The sequence below is a fragment of the Rattus rattus genome, chromosome 15, assembly GCF_011064425.1.
Source record: "Rattus rattus isolate New Zealand chromosome 15, Rrattus_CSIRO_v1, whole genome shotgun sequence".
In the NCBI taxonomy this organism is placed as follows: Eukaryota; Metazoa; Chordata; class Mammalia; order Rodentia; family Muridae; genus Rattus; species Rattus rattus.
The window spans coordinates 70075539-70089746 of NC_046168.1; the positions used below are offsets into that span (position 1 = coordinate 70075539).

General features: G+C 42.6%; 1 protein-coding gene across 1 annotated transcript in view; it reads left to right on the forward strand.

Annotated features, from left to right (window-relative positions):
- The window catches only part of Ablim3 (actin binding LIM protein family member 3), a 118031-nt gene that overhangs the window by 39706 nt on the left and 64117 nt on the right, over positions 1 to 14208 (forward strand). The window contains exon 3 of the mRNA XM_032885553.1: positions 4441 to 4578. Coding sequence (XP_032741444.1) covers positions 4441 to 4578 — 138 coding nt within the window. The remainder of the gene's footprint in view (positions 1 to 4440; positions 4579 to 14208) is intronic.

Below are 14208 nucleotides of genomic sequence, written 5' to 3' on the forward strand. Positions count from 1 at the left end.
GACACTCTCTGGTTATAAAAATGGTCCTAGAGCTGGGTATGGCGGCATACACCTTTAAGCCCAGCACTTGGGGGAGGGGGAGAGACAGGTAGATCTCTGAAAGTTCCAGGCAAGCCTGGTTTACAGAGTAAGTTCCAGTATAGCCAGGGCTGTTAACACAGAGAAACCCTGTCTCGAAAAACCAAACTTAAAAACAAAAACAAGAAACCACCCTTTTCTAATCAGCCTCCATCAGCAACCTGGAAGAAGTCTTGCAGGGGTGCATAGGTTTCTGCTAATGATCTACTTATAAGCACCTCACGGAGCCTTGACCGTGCACAGAATCCTTAGGGCAACATCCTTATCCTGGGGAGGGGGAGAGGGGGACACAGAGAATAGAGTTAATGTTTCAGTCCACAAAGGGCCATTTTCCTCGTCTACCCCCTCTAATTTTATCTCTTTCTATCAGATTCAAAGACTGAATTCTGATGGAGGATGATGCCCACAATGCTACTTCCCTAAATTAGAAAAAAATGAAACTGACCTTGAATGGTGCCTCCTGAGCTATAGGACAGATTGAATAAAAGCGGCAGATGAGCACGTGTGCTTCTGGTTCTGGTAGGGATCTGAGAACCTTCCAAGCTCTCCTCACGCATGGGGATGGCTGTACTATTTGTTCTGATTTCATTTCCAGGCTCACAGCTTTGCTTCCCTTGGCAGTGGTATGTCACCGTGCTGCTCATATGAGTGGGATTTATATTTTCTCACAAACCAGAGAAGAAAAGGGAGTGCAATATTTTCCAGGGGACTCGGAGCAGAAGCTAGAAAGAGAAGAAAAATGGATTAGACTAAAGAGAACATTTCATGAAACATTCTAGGTGAAGAAAATTGTTTTGAGCTATGGAAGCATGGTGGTCATGATTTTAGTCAACATTTCCAGGACACACACACACACACACACACACACACACACACACCCTGGGTGCATGCATGGGTGCACACAGAGGCCAGAGAGGATATCAGATCCTCTATAGCTGGAGTTACAGGAACACACACACACACACACACACACACACACACACACACACAGAGGATGATGTCATTATGCAGGTAAAGGCAGGTACAAAATAGAACAAGGCCTACCATTGGACAAGAAGGAAGGATGGACAGGAGAAAAGTTTTAGAGAGAGGAGGAGGAGGGACTGGAAGAAGCAGTGGAGAGAACATGGAGGCAGATGTTAAGATTCCTCTCTGCACATTTACAGGTTGTTATGAATATTCTTAAGGGATGGATGTGTGTCTAGATGAGCAAATTAAATATCAATTGGATCGCTGGTTATTGTGTTGTGTGTTCTTTCATGTGGCAACTTAAGTTTAAGAGAGTGTGTAGTGACTAGACACGCTAGCCTGCCACAAAATTGGGATGTGTATGTCCGGCATGGTGGCAACCTGCCTTGGGAACTAGATGGGTAGAGAGATTGTTGCCAGGCTCAGAGAGTAGCCATCAGCAGTGTGATATGGGATGGAGCAAGGCAGGTGAGCCCCCTTGCTGACTGAGATGAAAATCTCTACCAGATATCTAGAGGCACTCTGGTGCCAGACCTAGAGCAAGATAAAAGACAGCATTTTTGATAATTTTACAGCAACACACACACACACACACACCTGGGTGCACGCATGGATGCACACAGAGGCCAAAAGAAGGTACTGGATCCTCCGTAGCTGGAGTTCCAGGAAGATGTGAGCTGTCTGACCTGGATGAAGCAAGAACTTCTAACCACTGAGTCATTTCTCAGCCCTTTGCAGGTCACTTAATGGACTTTTCCATGTTAACTCATTCAAGTGATTTACTGATCTCTTTACCTGGCTAATCAATGCATTTCTTTGATTTACTTTTTCTGTCTTTAAGGTAGAAAAGAAAAAGATGAGCAATGGTGAGAGAGATTATGAAATTGAGTCAGGCGTCCTGGTGAGACCCATATTCTTAGCAGTTGAGAGACAGAATCAAAAGAATTATGAGTTCAAGGCCATTGTGTGTGTGTTGTGTGTATGTGTGTGTGTCTGTGTGTGTATCTCTCTGTGTTTCTCTGTCTCTCTCTCTCTGTCTCTCTGTCTCTGTCTCTGTCTCTCTGTCTCTCTGTCTCTCTGTCTCTCTCTCTCTCTCTCTCTCTCTCTCTGTGTGTGTGTGTGTGTGTGTGTGTGTGTGTGTGTGTGTGTGAATGAAATTTCTTTTTCTCCCCCAACCCTAGCTACCAAAATGTTCAGAGTCCAATTTCAGGGCAAAATAGCCAGGTCATAGCCCTGCAGCACACTTGTGATTTAGGACACTTGTAAGGAGGAAAGAATCAGAAACTCTATTCTCTTGCCTGTAAACAGAGAAGACTGATGAGGTGAGCTGTAGAAACCATAGCCCTTCTGACCGTGAAGCTGGCTTGAGGATGATGTGGGCAATGCCAGATTTCGCTGGGGAAAACATCAGGTTCCAGGTGGATCAAAGAGAACAGTTTTGGTTGTGCTGCACTAACAAAAGGTCTTGGGTTCCATGACAACCAAGACTGGTCCTTGCTCATGTTGGATGCCCATGCATGGATCCAGGCTCCAGTATCCTGACACTATCAGGACATCCTTCACTTATCCCTAGGTGAAGAGAAAGACATTATACAGATAGAATACTGGCTCCTTGAGGGAAGGCACACACAATTTCCATTCACACTCCATTGCCAAATAAGTCACCATCCAAATGCCAGTGAACAGACTTCAGCTACACTAGGTTAAGAACTTCTAAAGGGTGTGATCTCTGGATCCCTCTGTAGTTCAAGGTGGCTGAGAGTCCAAGAGAACTTATAATCCACTCATCCATGAAGACTGCATGTGTAAGTGGTATTTTCAGGACAAGAGTGGACCTTCTAACAGAGTGAGAACAGATGGTGTTTAACTGTGTCTCCAACTTTGAGTGGAAATAAAGGAACTGAGGTCATCAAAGGTGACTAAGGCTACCTACAAGAGAGATTAGATTCCTCAAAGGCAAAGTTGCTTATATCAGGTTATTAATCAAGCTCTTAATATAATTTCAACCCTGAGGTCTTGTGGTCAAGGCAGGAAGCTCTTATTCAATTCCAAGTGACCAGATTTCAGGGTGGGTAAACCACCTTACATTTCTACATAAGCAACCAATTACATCTCAGGGAAAGTAGATCTCTAACATAACCATGAACAGATCTGAACAGGAGATTAATAATAGTGGATAGATCAATGACCCTTTGCATAAGTATGCTGTATAAGACTTCTAAAGTATTGCTATGATCATTTCAGAAATTACTGGAAAGTCTGCCTCAATCCAAAGTCAAAACTGATTTAACAACTTCTTTGTGGAACTCAAGTCAACAACTCAAGCATCAGTCTTTACAATCAGACATCCTAACACAGCACAACCCAAAGATACACTTATTTGCTACTTGCATGGTAAGGCCTGACAGTTGGAAAATAGCAGAGGTCTTTGTTTTCCATGATTAAGCTATTATGTTTCAATGAGAGGGAAAGACCTTGAATATCAGTAAAACCACTGTAGTTCAAAACATACCATGGTCTCAGATCAGAGTCAGCCTTCTTTAGCACTGCATGGTATGATGGAATGAGCAGTGTGGCCAGTGCCCATAGTATCTTCAAAGACAAGGCTGAGGTAAAATCTCACAGTTCAACACAGCTGAGCACTGCCAGGAACACCTAGATTCACAACACATTAGTACTACTACTATTACTACTACTACTACTACTACTACTACTACTACTACTACTACTACTATTTTGCTGCTGCTGCATGTTCAGAAATCTTTGGCTGTTGCCAGATTTTTTTACAACCCACCCCGACTCAGTTCCATGACCCCATATGAAGCTTTGACCTGTGGTTTAAATACAGTAACAATGAAAGGTATAGTACAGGAAACACAAAATGAGTAACAACCATCTGTTATCATGGTCAAGCATTCTGTACTATGTATAAGAGTTTGTGCTTTCTATGACTGGCAGTGAAGTGGGTTTGTTTGCAGGCTATGAAGTATGGTCATTGAAGTCAGCGAAGGAAGCATCAGGCAATAGGGCCTTCTTAGCTGACGCCAAGGGTCCCCATCATGTATCTGACCTTGGCCCAGATCAAATACAGCACATGTCTGTACACTATTTCCGCTTTCGTTTCTCTTCATTCAACAGTTGGCTTCTATGGTTGTAAGGAAAAGCTATGTGCATGCCTGAGTCTTTGCCTGTTGGAGGAGGCTAATAGACTCCTCTCAGAGCCACCCAGTGCCAAGCTTGGCATATATAACGTGCTGAGGACTTCTGTTTGTTGGAGGGATAATTTCTACCCTTCCTACCTCTTATTCTTCTAGTTAAGGTTATGATGACTTAGGACTGACTTCTCAAAGAATCAGAGCCTCCTAGACACTGATCTCTTGTTTCTATTTACAGTTCCTTACCAGCAGAGTCCGTACAGTCCCCGGGGCAGCTCCAACGTCATCCAGTGCTACCGCTGCGGAGACACCTGCAAAGGAGAGGTGGTCCGTGTCCACAACAACCACTTCCACATCAGATGCTTCACTTGTCAAGGTAGGAGGCCATTTCTCAGATGCTCGGCTGCCCCCTGCCAGTGCGTGCCTCGGGACAGGAAGAACAAGTTGTTGAGATGGTATAAAGGCCAGAACTCTCTTCAGAGAATTCTTGAAGCAGTGTGGAGCTCAGGGAAAAATTCCAGTGAGATTAGGGATGGATGGATGGATGGATGGATGGATGGATGGATGGATGGATGGATGGTTGGATGGATGGATGGATGGGTAGAAGGATGTGGGGGTTAAGAGAGAACTTGACCACCTCAAAGAAACAAGGGCTGGCCAAGAGAAAAGGACAATCCTTAAGGCTAACTTCTACATCTTTAAAGACTGTGACTTGTAATTGTCAATCAACTGGAAAGTAAATGTTAGTGTAAGCTGTCATTGGTAAACCCGGCCTGGCTTTGAGAGATGCAGCCATCCTGTGGCCATATGTGAGTCCTCAAAGGCTTAAGACTGATGAACGAAAAGATCTGCCTTGACCTTCTTAAGGTTTGTCATTTGCAAACAGATGTTCTGGTTGCTACAGTTTTTACCCACATAGAGCTGACTCACAGTGTCCTACAGCCTACGCCCAGCCTCGTTCATAGTTCCCAATCAGAAAGGATCCCAGCAGCAGGAAGGGAGAGGAGGTTGGCTAAAAGAGAGTCCTGTCGCCCACTTCCCTCCAGGGTCCTGACAAATACCTCTCTCCCCCTGAACCTCCTACCTCTGCCTCCAGGCTGCCAAACTCACAAAGCAGACATTCCCGGGAAGGACTGCTTGTGGATTTGACCTAAAACCTGTGGCTTTCACCTGTTGATCATAGATTTGTGTGCTCCAAGTTTGATGTGTACTTTCTGCTCACCATTCCCTATGGCTGAGCTTCAGGCATGTGTAACCAAGGTTTCCCATGACAAACGATATCACAGTTCCTCCAATTGAATGTCATCTGAAATGACTCCCACCTGTGTCATTATCTTGACACTTCCTTTTTGATCCATTCTAGCTTGTCAATATTATCCATAAGTCATGATTCCCAGAATGTATCTCAGTTCTCAAGGGTAGGCAATCACAGCAACACTGTGTTTCTATCAATGGGACTCATACTGACTTGATTTCTTAAGGATCCAATTCTTGCCATTAACTTATATTGAATTCAATGGAAACTTTCAGATCTCTTCTTATCAATAATTACCTGAGTCTCATGGCTTCCCTTGCTATGAAGAAAAATCCTAAATTCCTTCCTTTTTGCTCCAACTAGGCTTTGCATTGAGCAATATGTATTTCATGTTCTCTAATTCATTCTATAGAGGCACATATAGGATATATTGATTTGTATGGTTTAAATTTTACCTTATTTATATTCAGAATTGGCAGACCCTTTAGTACAATTGAGCTCTTCAAGTGTTTTGGTGAATGACTATTTTTACATCTCCGAAATTGGAGCAGGACAGGAAATAAAATCAATAAAGATGTGTCGTGTGTCTCTGCGATTAATTTTCTAAAGAAAATGTGGGCGGTTAACTTTTTGCCTGCACGTGGCTTGTCACTTCCTGGCCCTGGCCTGGCCTCATTCGTGTGATGGTGTCAGATCTCTAAGCACAACAGGAAGATACTCTCCAGTGATTAAGACCTTTAACACCCCAGCTTGGGACATACTTAATGTCCTGCTATTGACAAAACAAGCCAATAGCCAACCCAGATTCAAGCTCCTGGAGAAACTTTGCCTCTCGTGGGGAAATCTGAAGCCTCAGATCTCAAGGATGTGAACACACAGAAGGAATAGTGTGGCCAGGTCAACAGTCACAACAAGGAGGTTATAGAGTCTCCTTTGATGGAGATTTTTAAGGAGAAAAATAGACCATTATTTTTTTCTGAATATTTCTAGGTCAGATGCTCAGAAGTAAAACAAATGACAGGGATTAGGGTTTCCTTCACTAACAAGGAAGCAGATTCGTTGCCTTCAATAGGCACCTCATTTAAAATTCTGAAATGTCTACGCGTGCCTGTTACAACTCTTTCAACACGCTGCACTGTGCCAGGATGAAAGGAATGGATCTGTAGAGGTCAGAAACAATCAGGAGAGCTAGCAGTGGAACAGCCAGTGCCGGATTTCATCCTGGTGGTCAGTGCAAAGCCTCAGAGATAACCTCACCTTCATGTCTAAGTGGATCATGGAGAAAAACAAACCATGCTAGAGCCGCCAAAACTGGGATTTAATAGGAGACACAGAGTGAGGCCCAGCGGCAGAGCACCTACTCACGGTGCATGATGGGAGAAGGAAGTGTCTCTGGAACCAAAGAGGACAGCAAGGAAGCTTGCCTGTGGGTACAGGGCACTAAAACGTCTATGCAACTGTCGAGAATCCATCCTTTAGCGACTCATGGACGATAATGATAATATGTATTTGCTTTACATAAGAGTTGAGGTATATTTTGTTTCTATGAATAATTTTATTATCAATATGCCATTGATAGAAAGGAAAATGCAACAGGTCCCTACAAAGCAAGTGGAGAAAGCGTTACTATGCACACCAAGAAAGCTAACTCTAGAGCAAGAAGGAGCATGGAAGTGCACGGGGGAGGGGGTGGACGGAAAATCAAATAAATGTTAAATGAAAATGAAATCTAGCAATCTCACGCACAGTTGTTGAATAGCCTATTATCTGGGGGGGGGAGGGGTGGAGACTTCAAATTCCAGGCCCCAAAACAAAACAACTACAAAATAAAACAAAATTCTAAAATAGGAAGGTGGAGGCAGGGGGACTAGGAGTTGGAGGTCCTCCTCAGCTACACTAAGTGTGGGGCTAGCCTTGGGTATGTGAGCCCTCTGAGAACAGAATGATAAAAGCTGCAACCAAGCACATGCAGATTAGGGACTCGGGTGTGTACTGCTGGGTCTACAGGGTGGCTTCCCTGTAGACTCAGGGATCCTTGGAGATTGGTTCGTTGTGTGACATATCATTTCTGCCTTGATACCCGAATGACGAGCCTCCTTAAGACTTCCAGGACTGTGGGAAGCCAGGGAGTATGGTTGTCCCACATGGCCCTACCCTCTAGCCCCAGTAGAAGCACCTGTGCTCACTGAGCAGAGAGGAGATCTCCTCAGGTGGACAGAGAGATCCCTGGTTCTCCATCCTTGTTTCAGGCATTGGTAGTGAAACGACTAGCAATGGTAGAGCCAGAGGCTGAGCCAGGTAGGACAAGGACAAGGACTCAAGGGTACACGTTGTCTACTAGTGCAAGGCTGGACAATAGGCATGCTCAGTGGTGCCCTTCTTGTGCCTACACCATTAGAACCAGGTCTCAAGTTGCGCCACTCCACAAGGTTGAGTCTGGTGGCCAGGATCTTGCCAGCCTCCTAGTGAGGGTAGGAGTCGACTTTGCAGTGTTTCTGGTGCTGCTTCCTGATGGTATTGATGACTTGGTAAATCGGAGAGCAAGGAATCCCGAGTCAGCTACTTGACTGTAGCTCGGTTCAGATCAGTTCAAGTGTTTTCCAGAGTCAGAGAGATGACAGAAACAGTGGAGAGCAGAGTGCATTTTAGAATACACGTCATCTAATAATAATTAGAATATATGCTATCTAATAACTGTATAATAAAACCCTTTAGGGAAATATAAAAGAACCAGCCTACATGCGTCAGAGTGAAACCTCAGATCATCGAAGATAAAGAGATAATCTCAAAAGTAACCAGAAATAAAAGACAGGTCATCTGCATATGAATGGTAAATGGGTTGACAGTTGACACTTTAGTAGGAACAAACAAGCCAAAAAACAGCAGGATGAACTTTCGTTGACTGGTGGGGGGAAAAAAACTTGTCAAAGTAGGATTACATAATCCACAAAACCACTTTTCTAGAGCAAAGGCAACCCCACCTGTAACACCATACTCACTGGTGAAAGACTGAATATTTCCCTATGAGAGAAAGAACAAGCCGGGAATATCTGATCTCACCACTTCTGTTCAAAGATATATTGGGCTAGGCAAGAAAGCTAAATAAAAGTATGCAAGTTGAAAAGGTTGAAAAGGATCTCATTGCAGATAAGATGGTTGCATGTATAGCCAAATCTATATAATGCATGAAAAAAAAACCTGTTAGAACCGAGAGAATGACATGTTTCAGAACACAAGATCAGTACTCCAAAACCATGTGTGTGGTTATGCACTGGCGATCTGAAAATAAATGTGGGAAAGCGTGGAAAGGTAGTAGCTCAGTGGCAGAACACTTGTCTAATATACACAAGGTTCTGGGTTCAATTCCCAGCAATGCTAAAAATAAAATAAAATTGAGGAAACAATTCCAGGGGCTGCTGAGATGGCTCAGTGGGTAAAGGCGCTTGCAGACAAATCGGTCAGTCTTTGAGTTCGATCCTAGGAACAGGTGTGGTAGAAAGAAAGAATCGATTCCCACAAGTTGTCCTCTGACCGAAACATATAAACAACATCACACACACACACACACACACACACACACACACACACACACACTAAATAAATAGTTTTTTTAAAAACTACTTACAATAGTAAATATATACAAATAATATAACAAAATATAAGAATTATAATGATAGCTTGTGTAGTGGCACTCAATATCAACAGTGTCTACATGGTAGAGAGAAGGGGCAGGGCAGGGAGAGAGACCTCCTTATAAGAGAACTGACAATGCCACTGATTACATACAAGACCCTGTCCAAACATAAACCTAACTATCTTATGACAGCCATCCCCAAATACCATCAGCATGGAGAGCAAGGCTTCAACATATGCATATATCACTCCGTAAAATCCGTATCAAATTACAAAGAGCAAGCAATGAAGAATAGCATTGACGATTCAACACTTCTCACTCTAAAGGCTTGGTACAAAGCTAAGCTGCGAGCAGTGTGGTGTTAGCACACAGATTGACATGCCAATCAATAGAATAGAATCAAATGTCCAGAAATAAACCCCTTATATTTACAGCCAGCTGATTTTCCACAAGGGTGCCAAGATAATTCAATAGAGAGAGAAAAATAAAGAACAGCCTTTTCTATAAGTGGTTCCAGGAAAACTGACTATTCACAGGCAAAAATTTTTAAAAAAAGGACAGGAAATAGATTGTTTCTTACAAGCGCATAAAAATTAACTCAAAATGGTTCAAAGGTGGAACACATGAGCTAAACTGTAAAATTTTAAAGAGAATATAGATGAGTAAATCTTTGTGTCCTTTAGCATAAAAGGATACTCAGCAAAGGGAAAGTAGGCAAGTAAAACATCATCAAAGCTTAGTCATTTTATCTTCAGAATATACACCTGACTATGATTTGAGACAAGTTCTCACTATGTAGCTCTGGCTAGCCCATAACTCACTGTCTAGACCAGGCTGACCTCAAACTCACAGAGATCCACCTGCCTCTGCCTCCCAAGAGCTAGGAATAAAAGGAGTGTGATACCACGCCTGGCCTAAGTACAACCTTAAGAATGTGAACAGGTAACTCCCCAAATAGAGGAAGATATTTACCCGTCAGATATTAGCCAAATGCTGGGTCCAAGCTGTGTGAGGAATTCTTGTCATGAATTTCAATAACCCAACTTCAAAATGGCTGAAGGATCTGCAATGACATTTCTCCAAAGAGTTGTGCAGACGTCCCATAAACACATAAAAATGCTCAATGTCGTTAGAATTCAAAGACATCAAATCTAACCACAATGCGTACAGGTTCCCATACGTAAGCCCAATACAAGTGTCAAGAAGGAGGAGGTAGAGACATTGGGCCCCCTGTCCGTTGGTGGGGATATAAACAATTGTGCTCTTTTAGAGACTGTCTGGCACTTTCTCAGAGGGTTGAGCATAGAACTCTAACTGTCGTTCCTGGGTGGTTTTCATTTCAAGAAAAGTTGACAAGAGTAAAAGACTGGATCCCCAAAACCCATGTAAATGCAGAGCTAATCCAAGTGGTCATGGGATGGGAAATGGAGACAGGCAGATCCTAGGAGCTTATGAACCAGCAAGCATGGCTGTGTGGAAGAGACGCAGGGCAAACAAGAGTTAGAAGGTGCCTAAGGATGGACAGCAAAGGTTGTCCTTTGACCTTCACGCCTGTGCCATGCATGCAGGTACCTACAGCTTCCACATACACAAATGCCTGTACATGTACACAAAAAGAGTAATGAAAATAATTTCACACAAAATACTATACATAAGTGTTCACAGCAGTACTGCTCAGAGCAGTTGAAAAGCAGAATATCAAATGTCCATCGACGGATGAGCTGATAAATCAACACATTTTGTCTATACGATAGAATATTATTCAGCAATAAAAGGAATGAGATACATTCTCTAATGTAGATGAACCTTGAAACACGTAGGAAACATATCACCAATATGTGTTTGGGTCCATGTATATGAACTTCTCAGAATAAGCAAAATTAGTGGTTCCCTACAGCTGGAAGCAGTTGAAGAAATGTAAGGACTGACTTTAATGGGTTTATCGTGTATTTCAGATGCAATGAAAACACCAGATATGCTAAAGTATACTAACTATGGATGAGTTATACATGTTTAAGTAGTTGAATTTTATATCGTGTGAATCGTTTGTTATTGAAACTGCTCAAAGAACATTTTTAGGAAAAAAAAGACTGGATTTTGTTTCAACAGACCCTCATTAGATGAAATGTTGGAATATGTTCTGTAGGCAGAAGGGAAGCAGCCCAAAGATAGAAGAGATGAGATGAAATTATTAGAAAAAATCTTTTTTTTTTTTTTTTTTTAGTTCTTTTTTTCGGAGCTGGGGACCAATCACTAGGGCCTTAAGCTTCCTAGGCAAGCGCCTAACCACTGAGCTAAATCCCCAACCCCTAGAAAAAAATCTTAATGGAAAAATAGAAGGTGCTTAGCAGTGACAAGAGATAGGGACATGATGTATAAAATGCACCAGAAAATGTTAAGTGGTTCTCAGAAAAAGCTGTAGAGCCTTAATAATGACAACAGGGAAGAAGTTTGAACACTAGTGAACCAAACACCCACCCAGTTCTAGAAATTTAAAAAGAAAAGAATCTGAGGGAAACAGGAGGAAGGGAACAGTAGATACCAAACACACACACACACACACACACACACACACACACACACACACACACAGAGCAGACAATGAACAAAGCAAAAGGCGACTCTTTTAGAATGTAAGTTTAATAGAATGATGGAAAAAAATCATTTAAGTAAAGAGAAGAGATATGCAAATAGACAGTGTAAACGTTAGAAAGATACTACAGGTGAAAACATAGCATTATAGTTGTATAGCTATACATAACATGCATAAATATACACATATGTATATATAGTTATAATATAACATATAGTGAAAACATTTTCAACAGTGTCAGAATAACAGATTTTAAACAAAAATTGATCCTGTCAGAGTGAAACTGATCAAAACTTGCTCAAAAAAATGTGAAAAGGTGAGTGGTCCTGTAGCTCCCCAAGATATTGAACCACTGGATCTTCAGTTAAAACTCTTCTGCAAAGGAGAGGGGCTTCAGCAGCAAAGAACTGGATAGGCAGACTATATTATGTTTGCAAACCCCCAGCGAAGTGATGTACTCAGACTGTGTTCATCGATGGCCAGTTCTACCCACATCCCCACCCCAAATCATAAAAGTACAGTGAACCAGGTACCGCTCGCACTTCTAGACTTAACTGTCAAGTCCGAGAAGTGTAAGAAGTGGGGCAGGTTAGTCTGCGCCACAAGGTGCAGCCAGAAGAACCCAAGCTCTAAAGAACTTTAGAGGGCAGGTGACCCAGTTTCTTCAGGAAAAACATTGCAAACAGAAGGAAGGGTAAAAAGAGGGCCTTGAAGATAACAAGATCCCTTGTGCCGTGTGGACCTTGAAAGACCTTGCATCGAACAGCCAATCACCAAAATGGAGAAAGACGAAGAGGTAATTGGGGAAAATTGAACACATAACCCAGATGCTGCCTTAGTAGTTATTACTTTTAATGACTAGGTTATTGTGGTTACTCTTCTAAAGAGTCCTAACACTTTAGAGATGCCTTTTGAGGTACGAATACCGAGAAGGAAATCACGAGGCAGGTGTGCTGATCCAAGCCTTTTGTACTGCCCAGACTGGGGAGGTGGAAGCAGGAGGATCAGGCATTTAAGACCTGCCTTATCTAACAAGCAAGTTTAAGGCAAGCCTGGGCAACCTAATGAGACTCTATCAAAGTGGGGGAGGAGGAGCAGGACTGTAGCCCAGCGGTAGGGTGGTGAATCTACATAGCCCAGGGTCTTTGAGGCAGAGTGACCATGGAAGAAAATATCAATCTTCTAAACTTGCATAAGATTTTATGTCAAAAATTACAAAAATTCTAAGTTTATAAAGCATCATAAGAAATGTATCTTCATCTAGGTTAAAGAGATAGGACAGGGTGGGGCTGGAGAGATGGCCCAATGGTTAAGAGCATGTATTGCTCTTGCAGAGGACCAGGATCTGGTTCCTAGCACCTACATGGTAGCTCACAATCATCTGTGACTCCAGTTGCAGGGGTCTCATGTCCTCATTTGATCTCTGAGGGCACCAGGTATGCACATAGTGTACAGACAGACATACATACAGGCAAAGACACTCATACACAGAGAATAAAATGAATACATCTAAAAGTAAATTTAAGATGGCGGTGCTATACTGGTTGAACTGTGGATTCAAAGACATTCTAGTACATGAAGTAGAAATGCATACATGGGAATTTAGGAGCCTGTTAAAAATGAAATGTAAGCAAAGAGTCTGTGACTGTCCAGGACCCTGAAGAACAAGCGCCAAGTCAAGGGCCTGTCCTAGCAGCCCTTATCGGTGTGTTATTAAGTCATTGGAAGAAGGATGGGTAAACAGGCCAATAGAACTGCATATGAAGCCAGAAGAAAAGCACATAAGGAAACCAGTCTGTTGCTGACCAGTGGAGAACAATTACACTGCTTCATAAACAACACAGACATAATTAGCTATCCATGTGGGGGAAATTACATCCCTACCGTATATCCCTCACTAATGAGGGTTCCAGACGGGCGGACGGCAGCCGTATGGAAAGTCATACAACTAAACTTCTAGAAAACAACCACGAGACATCCTTTTAGGATGTTGGGGCAGAGAATCACTTCTTAAATATAACAAAGAGCATTCAAATCACAGAGAAAACAATGATAAACTAGCAACATAGAAGCCAAGGCTATGAATTCATCAGAAAACGTAAAAGAGAGAAGACTGGAAGCTCCGGGTGTTAGCAGGAACCAGTGAAAGGGACTCGTTTCTAAGAGAAAAAAAAACCCACCACTAAAGGTTTCAGCGGGTAAATGATTTTAGCATTTTTCCATGCAGGAAATACAAATGGCCCATAAACCTATGAAAATATCCCCAAATTCACTAATCATCAGGAAATGAAATTTCAAGTCATACTCTGATATTATCTCACCTGGGTCATGTTGACAAGTCAGGTCTCCCCCAAGTGTTGGTGGGACTGTGGCTCTGTGGGACCTTCTGGTGGGAACATAAAATACAAACAACAACTGCAACAACAAAACAACAGCCTAGAAGGTAGAAGTGATGCTCTCGGCAGTGTATTTATACGAGAGTGGCTTGTTAAAGCCCAGGTTCTCAGCAGAGGGAGAGCCCCTG